The sequence below is a fragment of the Anas acuta genome, chromosome 1 (genome assembly GCF_963932015.1).
Source record: "Anas acuta chromosome 1, bAnaAcu1.1, whole genome shotgun sequence".
In the NCBI taxonomy this organism is placed as follows: domain Eukaryota; kingdom Metazoa; phylum Chordata; class Aves; order Anseriformes; family Anatidae; genus Anas; species Anas acuta.
The window spans coordinates 55904580-55921990 of NC_088979.1; the positions used below are offsets into that span (position 1 = coordinate 55904580).

General features: G+C 38.2%; 1 protein-coding gene across 2 annotated transcripts in view; it reads right to left on the reverse strand.

The window, feature by feature from the left end:
- Positions 1-17411, reverse strand: part of NALCN (sodium leak channel, non-selective) — a 229320-nt gene that overhangs the window by 167614 nt on the left and 44295 nt on the right. For both annotated transcript variants that reach the window (XM_068677799.1, XM_068677790.1), the window contains exon 7: positions 11079-11233. In XM_068677799.1, coding sequence (XP_068533900.1) covers positions 11079-11233 — 155 coding nt within the window. The remainder of the gene's footprint in view (positions 1-11078; positions 11234-17411) is intronic.

Genomic DNA, 17411 nt, shown 5'->3' on the forward strand with positions numbered 1-17411 from the left:
GAATTACACATTCTGCTGAAGAGCATAATGCAATAGCATGTTAGTGGGCAAAATCCTTGTAGAAAGAAGGTCATTATTGCACTTTCTGAAGCTAAGCCTCTATGGAAACTCAGTTTGGACCCTCAGTAAGGGGAAGAGTGGCTAAACAGTGAATGGCATTAAAGGTGACCATGAAGAGAGAGGAGTGTTTTGTCAAAAAGTGTTATTTCATATTTTGTTAAAACTGAATATAATGTACATATGCATTTTCTTTAAAATGCAGGAAGGAAGAACAGGCTTAGATTCATTAAGAAATATTTGGAGAACAGAAAAAAATGTATACTTAAGAGTAAAGTCAAACAACACTCACGAATATAAGTGCTAAAATACAGCACAGATATTTATAATGAAATAAAACTACCGATGACCATGGTTGCTTGGTATTATTTATCTTCTGTTATCTTTTGTTTAGAGAATAAAAGTGTCAGAATTACTAGGGGAAAATAAAGCAAAGGACAATGACCGTTCCTCCTATACTATGACTGGAGGTTATTCATTTCTCAGCAACACACAGGACTTAGACAAAACTGTCCAGCTAAATAATATATAGACCCAAAGATACCTCTGAGATGATTTAATTCAGAACTAAACTAGAAGAATTTAATATTAATTTGCATAGGAAAAAAAAAAAAAAAAAAAGCTGAGATTTTCATCAAGTAATTCCTGTGCCAAAACAAGTACATTCTGCTTGGGCTTTGGCATAGTTTTAGGAAAGATACCAAGTGTTTTCACTTCAGGACTTCCTGGTGGTCATTTCTATAGATAGTGAAAATTAGTGATTAAAAAACTTCATTTTCTTAAATTACATTTGTTTATGTTCAATTTATAGCCACTGTATTGCATAAATACTTTTCCTGCTAAATAAAAAGAAACCCCAGAACAAAAATGAAACCCCTAAGGCCTTCTATCATTAAACTCTTTTTGATGGGAAACTAAAGATGACCTTAGTATGCAAGTCCTTAAGAAGCTGTAAGCAGTGAAAACACTGTTGTGCCTTAGGCCTACAGAGGGATTTATTAGTTTACTCCCTTTCACCTTGTTTGTTTTACCTAAGGAACAACCTGAACTTGTTTACCTCATTTACACAGCCATGGCTCCTTGCCCACAGTGCTCACATCCTTGTAACTCAAATCATTTCCCAAGAGGAAAAGCACAACAAGGAACCTAAACTGTTCTGATCTTGCGTACATAGGGCAATCAAACCACTTTCCTTAGTCCTTCGTGGTCACCAAAAAGCTGTATCATCTTCTAAAGCTGCCTATTCAAAGGTAGTCTAAGTCTAAAATAGGTTTATTTACATGCCAGGGTTTAGCTAGGTAGCAGTGTCTGCAGGGCTTGTGGCAGCAGGCGGCACACAAGAGCATGGACACCCCTGAAAGCTCATTCTGAAGCAGAGGACATGCATAAAGAAGGAACAACAGAAGAAGAGTACAAAACAAGGAGAGGCAAGAAAGAAGCTACTCTGAATCCATCACGGCTTCTGTGCCCCCCCTCACCTCACATGGGGCGAAAACAGGGACTGGGGACAAGGATGTTGGCCCGAGAGGTGTGCTGACTGAAGCTGAGACAGGAGAAGGAGGGAAGGTATTTTCCCTTCTCTAAGTGTGTTTTTCGCTTCTGAATACCTAAATCAGTTATAAGAAGTTTATGGCAATGAAACGGGAATAAGAAATTAAATGAAATTCCTTGAGCAAAGGCTGTTTTGTGCACAACAGTGCCTCACATGGGATCAGGGCCCTATTGCTCTCTGCAACGTAGGTCTAGGTAGGAAATCCAGTAAGAAAAACAAAAACCTACCACCATATTTAAAATAATGGTTTTCACAGGTTTCTTAATCAGTGGATTATTGGGGCATGCTTTAAGTCATTTGGGTTCACCTTTAGAAAATACGACTTTTATCTCTAAGCCCTCTATAGCTTCCCTAACTACATTCTGGTACCTTTGTACATTAGCATCGTTACCACTTGTCATGTTACCACACAATAATCACACAGGTCACAGTCATGGATGAAGGCCTCATTATTAGGCACTTCACATGCAAGCACTTGAATCAAAGAGCCATATAAATGGAATGGCATTGGACTTGTTTATAAAAGTATTTAATAGTGTGATGCACTTGCTTGGATAAAATGGAGCACTAAGAATCAATACATACTACCAAATGTACACATTATCTATAGAATAAAAGTATGACCCCAGATTTTGATGAAATCATTACTGAGCCAGTGGTTTTCATAAAAGCTCTGCCTTTGACTGGTACAATTAAGTGGAGACTGACTTAATTACATCCACTCATTGCTTTTTATTATCCCAGATACCAACAGACTCAGAGCCGAGGGATTCAGGCTGTGGTGGTGATGCTGCTCTGCATTTCTGGCCCTCTCTGGCTTGTCTAAAACAACGCTGCCCTCATTCAAGTTGGGTTGCCGGTGTGAAAGCACAGTGTGGGGGGAAAGCAGCTTAGGCAGCTGAAAACACCCTTGTAATCCTTTTGACTACCAAAATTTCGTACTTTGAACAAATAACCCACAAATATTTTTACTCTGTTCATTAATTTGAGGTTAACCATTCCTCACAGAGGAGAAAAGCTCAAAGTGGGCAAAATAAGTAGTTGCCCAAGACTACACTCATAATCAGCTGCTTCCTTCATCTATGCCATGAAAGACCAAGCAGTTGCTAATACCTCCCCTAACAGACAAGATGGCTTCGTCAGGTGGGTGAGTGATGGAGAAATGGAAACATCAGCCTCTGTCACCAGTAACAGGCTCTGTTCCTCATCCAGTGTCAGCAGGAATAGCAAGTTGGATTTTTCAATATTTTCTTTTATGTTGCTGAATCTTGTTAGCATTCAGCCTCCTAAATGTTAAAGGTGCTTTTAAACCACTTTCAGTGGAGAAAAACTGGACGTAACTCCAGGAAAGAATGACAAAAAGTAGGTCTTTATAGTAATCCCTCTGGTCACTGTGTCTTTGTTCCTCACTTTCCTCAGTTTTCTGCACCCAAATTTATGATATAGGTGTCCACACAAGCAAACGGACTTGTAGCTTTAAATGCTTGTTGTTTCCAGGAGTACCTAAGTGGGGATTTGGGCTGACTTCAGCTTTTCTTCCAGGCTGGTTTGAGCATTTTTCCTCCCTTTCCAATTTGGCTTTCATGTGAACATCACACCTCACCACCCAAGCCACTAAGAATTCCAACCCTACAGACAGACACATAACCTTTCAGAAACATGAAATATCTCTTGGAAAATATATTTAATTGAGTGTGGCAGAGTGAGGTGCAAAAGCCAGATTCATGGCATATTATCTTAACCCTAATTCCTTCCTTCTGAATGGTAGAATTAATGGCACCCTACTCTTCTTCCATTTTAAGTGCTGTGCCTTTTTAGTTTAAACCTGTTACACACTCTCTAACTCACTCTAAGAGGTCCACATTTTTCTTGTGCTGGGGGCCCCAGACCTGGACACAGCACTCCAGGTTGGGCTTCACGAGGGCAGAGCAGAGGGGGATAATCACCTCCCTCGACCTGCTGGTCACACCTCTAACTAGTGTAACTCCAGCGTTTGGTGAATAAAATTCCAATTAATGGCTAAACAGAAAGCTATTTTGATCCTTTTTACAAGTCTTTTATTAAAACAATAGCTGCAAGTGAATGGAGGAAGTTGATTTCAGCCCCACAATGATATTTCCATTAACAAATATTAAATTAGGTTCACTTTTAAGCTATTTGTGGCAGACATTTTTCACAATGACATATATTTCTCCTAATTACCAATTGAAAAAAAAAAGACTCTCTACTCCACCAAACTTGGAGGAGTTGTGGACTCTGTTGAGGGTGGAAAGGCCTTGCAGAGGGATCTGGATAGGTTGGAGAGCTGGGCGATCGCCAACCACATGAAGTTCAATAAGAGCAAGTGCCGGGTCCTGCACCTGGGACAGGGAAACCCTGGCTGCACGTACAGACTGGGCGATGAGACGCTGGAGAGCAGCCTAGAAGAGAGGGATCTGGGGGTCGTGGTAGACAGCAAGTTGAATATGAGCCAGCAGTGTGCCCTGGCAGCCAGGAGGGCCAACCGTGTCCTGGGGTGCATCAAGCACGGCATCGCTAGTAGGTCGAGGGAGGTGATTGTCCCGCTCTACTCTGCGCTGGTGCGGCCTCACCTCGAGTACTGTGTGCAGTTCTGGGCACCACAGTATAAAAAGGACATGAAACTGTTGGAGAGTGTCCAGAGGAGGGCTACGAAGATGGTGAAAGGCCTGGAGGGGAAGACGTATGAGGAACGGCTGAGGGCACTGGGCCTGTTCAGCCTGGAGAAGAGGAGGCTGAGGGGAGACCTCATCGCAGTCTACAACTTCCTCGTAAGGGGGTGTCGAGAGGCAGGAGACCTTTTCTCCATTAACACCAGCGACAGGACCCACAGGAACGGGGTTAAGCTGAGGCAGGGGAAGTTTAGGCTTGACATCAGGAGGGGGTTCTTCACAGAGAGAGTGGTTGCACACTGGAACAGGCTCCCCAGGGAAGTGGTCACTGCACCGAGCCTGACTGAATTTAAGAAGAGATTGGACTGTGCACTTAGTCACATGGTCTGAACTTTTGGGTAGACCTGTGTGGTGTCAAGAGTTGGACTTGATGATCCTTAAGGGTCCCTTCCAACTCAGGATATTCTATGATTCTATGATTCTATGATTCTACTGTTGGCAAGACAAGAATATGTAAATTCTGGGTCACATATTTTAAGGGAAAAGTTCTTATAATATGAATGTGAAATATCTGAGATCTAAAGCTCTGTTGCTGTTTTATAGCCCATGAAATGAGATGATTTTGCTGGCTCATTGTACCATCAAACGGTGTTCATTGTTACTGTGAGTAATGTTTAATTCAGGTTTAACTTTCTTATATGTGCTTTGAAGCACTCCTTACCATTGAAATTTTATTATTTGTCTCCAAGATGCAACATGTATGTGTTTATCTCCTATCCGTAAAATGGACATTAATGTGGTAGTCTTGGCAAACACTCTCCACAGGTAATGGAGGTAATTATTATCATTTGGTAGGGTATTGGTCCTAGCAAATAACAAATAGGCTGTTGGTGCTAAAGTATATAATAAGATCTGATTCTCTCCTCAGAATGATCCTTCATAGCATAAAACTTCTTTCGCTTCCATCGCAGAATATTTTTTAACTTCTAGGCATCTCTGAAATTTCTTTTCCTTTTGAGAATATGTTAAGCACTGTAAATCATGAGAAAGTAAGTCTCTAGGATTATGTGAAGAGTAAAATTGGTAATGTAGCTGCAAGTGTACATCTGTAGATGATTACAGATGATTGCACCCATGAGACATGTGAAATGATTACTAGCCAGATTTTACAAAAATCTGAATGCAAAAGGATCTGCATTGTATGGAAAGCATAGCTGAGGAGAAAAACTGCCCAAGATCCAGCAACAGGGTAGGGCCTGGTACTTTTCTGCTTATACAGCACCTTTTCCAGCAGCATCCAAGCAGACAACCATACAAATATTCTTAGCATGGCCCTGATAGCAATTCCTGCTGTCAGTGACTGAACGTGGACACACACTCAGACAGTGACATGGAAGGCAGAATTACTTGTCATAGTTCCCCAACCGCCAAGTCTTCCATGCTCTTATCTAACTCAACAATTATATTTATTCTTTTTAGATATATCAGGTGAAAATACTTGCACAAATACAATCACGTGCCCAATGAATTGTACAGTAACTGGGATTTATTCATAGAACAAAGGTCATTTTTCTGAATATTTACCCCAAGATTTTTGAACACTTCATGGTACTGTCATGGTATGGTCATTTTTCTGAATATTTACCCCAAGATTTTTGAACACTTCATGGTACTGTCATGCTGTCAGCTACACCCTATGGGATTAAACATTGCTAAGAAAAACACAGACACGAAGAGAGTAAAATCAGAAAGAAGAAACAGGCCAACTGTGAATGCACCTGATGCTCTCAGTGGGAGTCAAGGCTGAATGCTGCACTAATGTGAAGCAAACGTCAACCTTTTTATAGCAGCCTGAATCAAAAGCAGCTAAGAAGTCTGAGAAGAGCTTGACAGTACTATACAGGTATAGTCAGTAGTAAGGAGTTTTGCCTCCCACATCCACACAGTCAGCCAAGCCTTCCATTCATACCCTTTCTTTTACTCCCACTCGGCCCCACAGGTAGTATTCAAAAAACATTTCAGGCGTCCTGACGGATAAAAGACTTAATTTAACATGAAGGTTCCCATTGCATAGGAGCAACACCTACTTAAAAAGTCAAGTTGTGTGTCAAACTGTTGGAAAGAGTATTTGGTTTTCTGCTGAGTTCCTGAACAACTTCCTATAAGAAAGCAGTAACTCCTTGCAGCCTCCCATCAGCTGGAACCTTATGTATCTCAAACCATCTTACCTAGGGGGCAGATTACTCTTTCTCTGCTATTACTTCCTCCTGTCTCAGAACTTCAGAGTAAGGGACTTTGGGTACTGAGGCCTTAACTAATCGATTTTCTGCTCCATGTTTCATTCATTGCTGGTTTCATAAACAGGTCTAAAACATACCTCCATGACTGTTGCCTGTAACTTTTCTAGAGGTGTAGCCAAACAGAACTGCCCCGATTTTTAATAACTTCACTCTCATTAGAGGTTACACTTGTAAATTCATCAAAATTGATCAGTGCTTTTAATTTCATTCTACATCCTAACTAGAAACACGTATGTTGAAGAAAAACAGAGGCATTAGCTGTAGATACATGCTGATGTGGCCCATGTTTGAAAAATTATCACAAACATCAGGCCTAAGCAGGATATTAATACACGTTGACGTTTTGCAGGCACTGGAGAACTTATGGCACAAATCTTACTGTATTATTGCTATACAAACACAAAATGGAAGCAGTTTTTATAAACAGAGGAGAATCATTCAGTCCTCTGCATACTCATTTTAAAAGGTTTTTTAAAACATCTCTTAGAGAAGAGAAGGCTCCGGGGTGACCTCATGGTGGCTTTTCCATACTTAAAGGAGACTTACAAAAAAAAAAAAATGGAGAGCAACTCTTTGCTCAATCAGATAATGACTGGACAAGGGGGAATGGTTTTAAACTAGAAGAGGGGAGAGATTTAGATTAGATGTTAGGAGGAAATTCTACAGAGTGAGGCACTGGAACAGGTTGCCCGAGAAGCTGTGGATGCCCCATCCCTGGAGGTGTTCAAGACGATGTTAGATGGGGCCCTGGACATCCTGATCTAGTGGGTGCCATCCCTGACTATGACAGGGGAGTTGGAACTGGGTGATCTTTGAGGTCCCTTCCAAACAGGGCCATTCCATGATTCTATGATTGTCTCACTATGACAACATACAGAAACATGGCTAGGTGAAACTCACTGTTCTGTGACGGGTGCAAAACCCTTTGCTAAGTGACCTTATAAGCAGCTACTAACGACACATTGTCAGAATGGAAGACTATCAAATGAAGTTCCATCAGTCTGTTCTTGATCTGGGTTATTTACTTTTTTCACTTTTGACCAAGTTGATAAATTATAGAAAAACAAATAAATTATAAGCATCAGTGTTCAGATAAAAATAGACTTAAGAGGTACAGAAAGTATTCAGGAAGAAAGAGTTAAAACTCAAAAAGATCTTAGCAAACTGAAGAAATAGTATGAAAAAAGAAAGTATGGTATTCAACAGAGACAAGTGCAAAGTTCTACATTAAAAAAAAAAAAAAAAGTAAATATACAGGATGGGAAACAGTGATGGCAGCTTTTACGAAAGGACACAAGGGCTGTAACAAACCAGAAAAACACATGAATCACCCACATCATGCTGTTGTGAACATGGAAAACATCTCACTGGGATGCAGAATCCGTAATAAAGCTTAAAAACACATGAAGTAAAGGCTTTACTGGAATATTCTGCCAGTACTGCACTTCAGCAAAGAGGTGAATCAGCCAGAGAAATTCTTGTAGAAGGCCAACAAGAATAATTTAATGCATAAAATTTAAGTCATATAGCAAAAGTCCAAAACATGTAAAACTACATTGCCTATGTTTCCATGGAGGGTAGAAGAGGCATAATGATGGTCCTTAGACATGCAGAAAAGACTTTTTGAAGTTTTATCTATGTCCATACTGAATAAGATGAAAAATTACAATCTTAAGTCACAGAAAGAAAGATTCAGGTTAGACTTTAGGAAACTCTTCTTATGAGTATAGACAATGAAACAGTGCAATAGATTGCCTGGAAAGATTGTCTGCTTCAGAAAGAAAGTGGATAGACTAGATTATCTTGACAAGATGACTTCAAGCACTATTTATCAATAATCTGTAACTATGTTCTTCCTTAAAAAATACATGTATGCAAACAAGTATACATAAAACAGATAAATATAACATGTCAAAATCAAATATAGAAAACCTGGAAACTCTGAAGTACCAAAACTTATGCTATCTTTCCAACTTTCATCCCTTTAAAGCTGAGGTATTTGTAAAAGTGGGAACAGGGTATGGCCAAAATTCAGGGATTTTCCAAATATATTGTTACTTACTTGGCATATCCTTACAGTATAAAAAACTCTTAAATTAACTTATATCTAATTAGGACAGTGTGGTTTTCACCCCATAATAAAATTGTAAAAAAGCTTTCCCTTTCTGTTTAAAGAAGAGAAATGATCAAATATTCATAACTTGTACTTATATACTGCAAATTAAGTGGCACTAATTATACAGTAGCTGCCAAACTGCTATGCTCTTGTGATTTTTGTAATGATATATTTCAGGAACCAACAGGACAGGCTGCATATAATAATATGCAGAAATAAAACATCAATGAATGTACACAATAAAATACTGTAATTACACAGGAAAGATCTACTTCATTACTTACCTGTTAACTACATATAAAGGTACATCACAAAATGGAGATTTATAAAATATTGATAAACTTGCTGGTTATTAACATGTTTTTAACATTCCTAATTTAAGGAGGCTTATTTTTGTGGCAAAGCTGCTGTAAATTACCCAGTATTTTAAAGTTTAGCAATCAGCTTTCAATTGTCAATTTCTGACTACTGTGTTGAGAGGCGCTTATCTCCTGATTAGCAACATCTAGACAAAAACAGTGTATTAATGACAATTTTCCTACATCTATTAGCAACCTTTGGGCTTTCAAACACAGCAGTCAAAATGACTATCAATAAAGCACAGGACTATGCCTCAGGAGAATGGAGTTTCAGCCACTTTTTAAACCTGTTTTATCAATCAAGGCACTGTTGGACAAATTATTTCACCTGTCGTTGCCAACCTTTGGTTTCCTTTGGATGCCTTGCCATCATTAAAAATGTTTATTAAGCACTCAGCCTTGTTCAAATCATCCATATAACTAAGCTTATCTAAGGTGTTGAAACTATTTTCCCTAGTGACCAGGTAGGCAGCTAGAATAACAGCTTTCAATGCCACAACTGATAAAATAAGAAGAGTGATTTCAATCTATCTAAGGCATAATTCTTCTGGTGATATACCAGAACTAGAGAACTTGCACATGGATGTTTTTAGCTTCTAGTGTGAACTCAGCTCATATTTACCCTGGCATGGCACTATGACTTAAGAACCTGACGGTTGTCTGACATACCAGACAAGGTTGTCCTTTGAGATCTACTGAAAAAAAATTTCATATAAAAGGTATAAAATTTCATATAAAAGGTTTCATACTACAGGTACTGCTATTCAGCTAGCAGTACTGGTACAACTGTTACACTCGTGGTTTCTGGAAGAAACGAAATACAACTTTGTTGAAATCATTTTTTATTTTTTTTCTCCTCAGAACGGGAGAAAAAAGAAGAGAACATAAATGGCAGTTTCTCTTCAGAAATTCTTTGGTATCACAGAGTACCTGTCATAATAGGAGACTACTTTTAAGTCACTGGCTCGTTGAGTACATTACGTGGCCTGGGAAACAACTGAAGTAATTTCAGCTGCAAGGGCTTTCAGTTCTCAAAAAAATCCTTTTGGATTTTAGTCATTCCATCAGTAAACCTTTTTATTACCTTCAAGTTCATCTGAGGCCACGATAACAGTCTACTGTCTAGAGCTCAAGCCAGGAAAAATGAAGTATAAGCTTATCAGTCAGAGAGAGGCATCAGAAAGAATATGGCCTGTAGGCATGCTTTTTCATTTGAAAGGAACTCCCTACCTGTACTCATGAAAATGTTCAGCTGCAGGCTCCTGTTGGACCTTTGTCTGTTAAATAAATGTGAGATAACCACAATTTTCTGATAGGGTAACCTGCACATTTTCCATTCGGATATGAATCCTGCCACAGATGCCTGTACTGTTGCCACCTTTCTTGAATTACTGCTCTGTGTTGCCTGTGGGGATGGCACGACGCATGCCAACTAGCAGAGTGCATTGTGCTGGTCATTCTGAGGTGTTTCTCACAGGAGAAAAATTGCACCGGTAGTACAATATCTATCTGCCTGACTCTCGGTCATTTTACTGAATGCTATTCTGACTTAACACAGTTTGGATCCAGGTTGTCACAGACAAACATGATCTCACTTTCTCCTCCTCCTCCTTAGGACTGAGAGGATAACTTTAGTACCAAGTAATTCTGTGTGTTTTTCCTTTTTCTTTTTTTTTTTTTTTCCTTCTTTTTTTCTTTTTTGCATAGGAATTACTACTAAAATTAGACAAATAAGGTGAACTATATACTCTAAAATGGATCATAAATAAATCACAGTAATTAGTCATCGCATTTGCATATTGGTGATAATCAACAGCTGACTCTTTTTAAATAAAGACATTGTTTTAAAGTTATTTAAATCCTGGGAACCCAAGCAATGTAAAAATAGATAACTTCATCATTCCAAAGCAAATAGCGCAGCTTCTCTTTCTGGCATGTGCTCTACTTGAGCAGAATACTGATTGCACTTGATATCTTTTCAGCACAGACATGAGCTATCTGTTCTACTCATTTCATAAACATTTTTAAATGGATACTGAAATGGATTTTACCAGTAGGACAGACCTATCTCATTAAAGCCACTGTAGCCCAGCTCTTGCCTGCTTAGTCCCAGATCTTCAAGGTCCATGCATTTAAATCCAGGTGGGCACTGGTAACCTTCTTCTAGCTCTCTGGAACAGTGGGTGTCTGGGATAGCTAAATTATTCCAGGTTACGTTTCTGTGAAAAATACAAAATTACGGTGTTACATAAATTCAGCTCAGAGCAATACTAAATGCTTGAAAGCAAGAGGGCTAAAGTGACTTCAGACCTATAAAATGACAGTACAAATGTAAACAAAAGTTTCATACTAATACTTAAAGACCTCAACAGAAATGGAGAGTCTTCAAGACATACGAAAGTTAACATAAGAGCTGTTCCAACTGCGTTTTCATGAAATTTGGACACTCACTGCTTCAGACACCTTTGGAAATCTTGAGAATGTGTTCAAATCTAGGGAAAATTGTGATTTTGAGTTCCACAGACACTAGCTGAGCTAGCTTTGACATCTTTTAACAGGATCATTGTGGATGACTTGTCATCCATGTAAGAATGTGTTAGCTTCTTGTACCTTGGTTGGGCCAGGGTTCTACCAGAGATAGCTAAATCCTTCATATTGCACGCATATAGCCATGGTCACAGAAAAAGTCAAATCATTACACATCTAGTGTAAGTACTGCTGTGACTGAAACAGATGGGATTCACAACACCAATAATGGTTTGGTAAAACAGGTGGAAAAATAAAAAAATATTCAAACTGGTTCAAACTGATTTTTGCTGGTAAATATAACACTGAAAAATAGAAAGACATGGAAAAAAAAAAAAGACAGCACTGCAACACAGCATGCTAGCCAGTGAGAGGCCTCCCATTTTTTACTGTTGCCAGATGCTGAGCATCACTTGTCTTCCCTGCTCCTCTGGCACATTGTGTGAGCTATTGAAGAGGCTCTGTCAAGCGGCACTGCAATGGCATTTTAGGTAGTTCCAGTGCAAGCAGACAGTGAAGTTAAAAGGTGAGGAAAGACAAATTTGTGACTCCCTGGTCTGTACCTGTGGCATATACACATAAGTATATACACAAGTACTCCCAAACTTCTGTAAGGAGAAGCTCAGGTTCCTCATAGGCATTCACAGCACACCATTGATAATGGCAGTAAATATGGAAGAGCGAGACTCAAAACCTGCTCATCCCATTTCCCAAGAAGCGGTTTAGTTATAAGGTACACCTTAGCAAAGAAAATTCGTTCTGAGCAGGTTCCTGCTAGGGCCCACAAAGCAGCACAGCACAGAAGTGAGGATTCACATTACATATGCTACGAGCCAACTGGGTAAACCAAAGAGAAGTAAGGTTGCAATATGACAGCTCCAACTGCACTGAACAGGCACACAAGCAAGCAACATCATTTTTCTCTCTGCTTGTACTCTCTCTTCCAACAAATGGAAATCCTGATTTTTGGCTCAGTCCCAGAGCAATTTCGAATCAGACTTGGAAAGCTAATCAGGGAGAGTTCCGGTCTGAGGAAAAAAACAGTCTGTAGCATTTCTCCATTCATGTTCAGGCTGATTTTGACTTTCTAGTCACAGCACAGACTTTTGATATAAAAACACTTAAAATGAATTACTGAAAGTTACAGAGAAAATCTTGTAGTATTCACCCCGTTATCCTGAGGCTCCAGACCAATGCCTTAAAATTCATCACTTTAATTAATCTTATTTGTCCACAGAACAGGTGAAATTTATAGCCTGCCTTTTAGTATAATTAGCATTTTATTGTTCTTCTGAAAGTCCTCTTCCTTTAATCTAACTCACAGATGCATTTTGACAGCTAAATTGGGTGAACAGGAGTCATAATTACTTTATTTTTCTTGCCTTTATGCACTGCATGCGATAGCAATAGATTACTATAAACCTGTCAGTGTGAAACTAAAGCTTCCTACACAATTTTTCCTAGGCAATTACAAATACAGAGAACAGTGGCTGCACCCATTCTGTAGCTATTTCTTCATGATGCCTGAGAGCCATACATATCTGCATAGATGGACACACAGACACATAAATGCCTCCAGCCAGCGCTATAAAGGACTCCCCAGAAATTTTGCTATCTGCTTAACTAGAAAGACAGATAGATATACAGGCACATGTGTACCCATTTCCATTTTTGTAAACATGTTTAGCATACATCACTCAAGGATTCAGAACTTCTTCTGGGCACCTTAAGTTTTTTATACTAGGATGTGTTAATTCATACCCATTTGTATGCTTTAAATACTTCAGGTTTATGATACAAAAGCCATTATAATATAGGATTATCATAAGACAACATTTTATGAATATTATCAGAAATGTAAATTAATTCATTGGCTCAGGCAGATGCAGAGCTCAGGCTACTGGTAGCTAATGAATTTTATATTATGGTTTGCATTAGAAAATCCCTCAGATTCAAACAGCTAGCTGTGTGAGGGCTTATTATTAAAAGTATTGCTGGCTCCATCATTGCAAAGCACTCATTTTAAGGGGTTCATTTAAACCTAGTTCACAGAATCACAGAATGGTTTGGGTTGGAAGGGACCTTAAAGATCACACAGTTCCAACCCCCTGCCATGGGCAGGGACACCTCCCAGCAGACCAGGTTGCCCAAAGCCCCATCCAGCCTGGCCTTGAACACCTCCAGGGATGGGGTATCCACAGCTTCTCTGGGCAGCCTGTGCCAGTGCCTCACTACCCTGAAAGTCACTTTTGTATTGTTTTCAAGTCACTTTTTGTATTTTGTTTTCAGATCTGCAGAGGAAAAGCTGTTTCCATGCACCAGGTATGACTTATACTAAAAAGGAGGAATCTCTGATTATAGTACCTGTACCTATACAGGTATAGGCTTGTTAGAACCAGTGTCACTAGGCAGTTTATGTTGTGGTTCAGGGTAGCAATAAGAATAGATTAGTCTACATGGAGTAGACAGCATTAGACTGCTAATTTAGAACTGGCTATAATATCACCAGTCGTTTCCAATACAACATGATTTAAAATATTTTACACCTTCATAGACCATTCTTGACATCAACTAAAGACTGACGTGCTGATTCAGCACATAACTAGCTTCAAGCACCTGAGAAGTTCTGCTAGGCAATGTACTTAAATACCTTGCTGAATAGGGTGCCTAGATAAAATTACATACACTTGCAATGTGAAGAAACAATTCGTCCTAATATACTGAGTACTTCTCTGCATGGTATTCAATGTGTGTGGAGTACAGCATCAATCCAATAGGTGAGCTGAGAAATTAGTTCAGCACAGGAATGCAAAGTACACACCAGGAGATAATTGACTCCACATTGCTCGATCAGAATCCATCAATACCAAGATTGTTGCCAAAGACATGAGAGCGCTTCTCTGATATGCTTTTAACTGCCTGAAGAACTTCCTGACTACATATGTACTGCATATGGTGTACATATCTCAAGAAGAACTTGAGGCAGTACATGTGCCCCTTTTCTATGGCATCTATTCAACAGAAATTGAGAAAAAAAAAAAAAGAAGAAAAAAATAATAAAAAAAGTATTTTTTTTTTCTGGTATTCTATTATTTTTTAAAGATATCACAAGAAAGCTAATTGAAATTACCAACTTACTCATGCAGTTTCCAGACCCAGAAAATTACAGAAAAAAAAAAATATTGATAAAGTATAAAAATATGGCTCCAAACAGTGAATTAGGTAAAGAGTTCAATAACTAAATATGAATTACCTGCAGCTGAACGATCTTCTGTGTTAGACAAGAACAATTCTCTCCGCACTAAAAACAAGCATTTCAAGACTGCAGGCTAAAGGGTACCCCAGGGTTCAGCATGAAGTACCCCAGGGGTCAATACTGGGTCCAGTCCTGAATGACTACAGATGGATAACTGCCTCAAACCCTTCAAAGTCAAAAAATGATGGTTCCTATGGTCAATAAACCAACTCATCAGTCTTGGTTTGTTTTCCCCTTATATCATCCTCCAGTTTTAGACCACAGAGCCTAGTTTTCTAGTCAAGAGACTTTCCTTAAAGAAGGTTAATTATAGAAAAAAAATACTCTTGGTATACCTATAATTAACGGCTATAATATTATAAAAATCAGGAAATTTGAGATTAAGGTTCCTATGACCAAATTATACCAGTAACACTTCATAGAAAGAACATTTATATGAACTTTTCTACTTAGAATATGTCCCGTTAAAAGGTCAGACAGCTCAAGCCAATGTACAGTTGCTGTTATCACTAGGAAGTTAAAATATTTCTTTGACATTCTAAGTTATTTTTGTTTTCAGAGACTCTGGGAATTTGAAAGATAGGAAACCTAAAAGGATAAGTGCTTGCTTTTTAGCTGACTCCTTGTGAAAAAAAATAAAAGACAAAAGGGTTAATTTGTATTTATTTATTTATTTATTTATTTTTCTTGGTGACCATGAAAACGATCTAAGTACCTACTACAAAAGCCAAAAGCCTCCTTTCATCCTTTCAGTTTGCCCTTTTAAATGTAACTTGTTTCACAAATCCATACCTGAATTCTTACTGTGCCAACCCAATCAATTCCATTTCCTCCAGTGGGAGCTCTGAACATACAACTGCTATTAACAGATGGTTCCTAGACTACTTCCTTACACCACTGCTCTTTTTATGGAAGGACCAAACAATAACATCAGCACTCCTGCACAGTTGTTAGAGTAATAATATTATGTTACAATATTTATAAACTATTCATTATTTTATAAGAATTTTTTTTCTATCATGAATTTTTCTCTTGACCACATTCATAGTTTTTATCACACTATGGCCTCTGCTTAACAAGGTAGATATTAATATATAAATCAGTGATATTGATATTTCTAAAATTCATAGTAGTAGTTTACGATTATTATTGAGCATATCTTTTCAAAGTACACTCACTGTCAGCTAACCCGTCTATCACCAAAGTCAGAGACATATATAACCATTAATTTCAAAAGAAGGGAGTCATGCTGTAATCGATTTCTACTGAAAATCTCATTCACTAGATCTTCCTGTTTCTGCAGAAAAAGATTGCAGCTTAGAACAACGCTGCTGCTGGAGTCATTTCAGGTTCTAGATAATCCACTTACAGTATCATCCAAAATCACTGGTGAAAGATAAAGAAATTTTAGAGAGTACCCTGCTGGCTTTAAGGATTACACATATGTCTAGGCACTATCCCTCTGATATTTTATGACCTTCCCAAGGGTAATTTTTTAATGTTACGTTTTACTTTCAGGCAAACTCAGGTCTAAAGTCATCATGAACCATATTTACAGAACCAGTTTCCTGTTTTTAATCAGAGAACAAAATCTGTTTTATCTTTTAAACTGTAAGTGTGAAAACATCATCCATATTTAATGTTTCTCATAATTATATCTGTAATTATAACCATAAAGCTCTCTAAGCTGTCTGGTAACAGATTGTCTCTGATATCTATTTATTATTTTTATTACATTAAAAAATAAAATAGTGCATGCTTCAAGGACTCATGACTTTAGGGACAGTATAAGCACAATGCTTCAGATTTGGCAACATGCCATATTTTACATTTTAACTTGGCAAACACAGATTTCACTTCTCAAGATTTAGTAACTGAGGAGAATATTAGATAGCATCTGCTAGGGATAATTATATTCAAATCAACAGGCCCAAATAACTGAGGGCATCTCTCATCTCCCTATTAATTTTTAATAAAACTTGAAATAGCAGGGGAATCCCTGAAGAATGCTAATATGCCATTAAAGGACAAGCAGCATGACTGGCTAGCCTGACATCAACTGAGACAAAAGAAAGAATGAGCTGTTACACAGTCTAATTGATAAAGAGTAAAGAACTTGAATGTAATTAATGGCAAGCACCATCATATACAGAAAAAAATGCTCATCATACTAGCATGATTTTGATAAGACTGCAAATTTGCCCAATGAAACTGTCTAGCTTAGACTTTTTAAAGTGATTAATTCAATAACACAACTGATTAAAAAGTTGGCATTGTATAGTATTGATAAAACACAGGATAAAGGGGCTGAAAACTGATTAACTGACATCTTAAGAAATACTTGCTATTGAAATGATCACCATGATCTACCATAATCAATGAGGGAGAAATAGGTATAAAATCAAGAACAGGCACAGAAAACATAAATTACGATAAGGACAAGGCAATGAGATTATTGGGATCACTTGGTTACCTGAATCCAAGAAAACAAAATGTGATTTAGTACAGACAAATACAAAGCTGCACAGGAAGGATCACAGACAGCAAATGTTAGGTCCTATAGCCTACAGAATAAAGAGGATAAAAGAGGATAGGAATGCTATATTATAGAATAT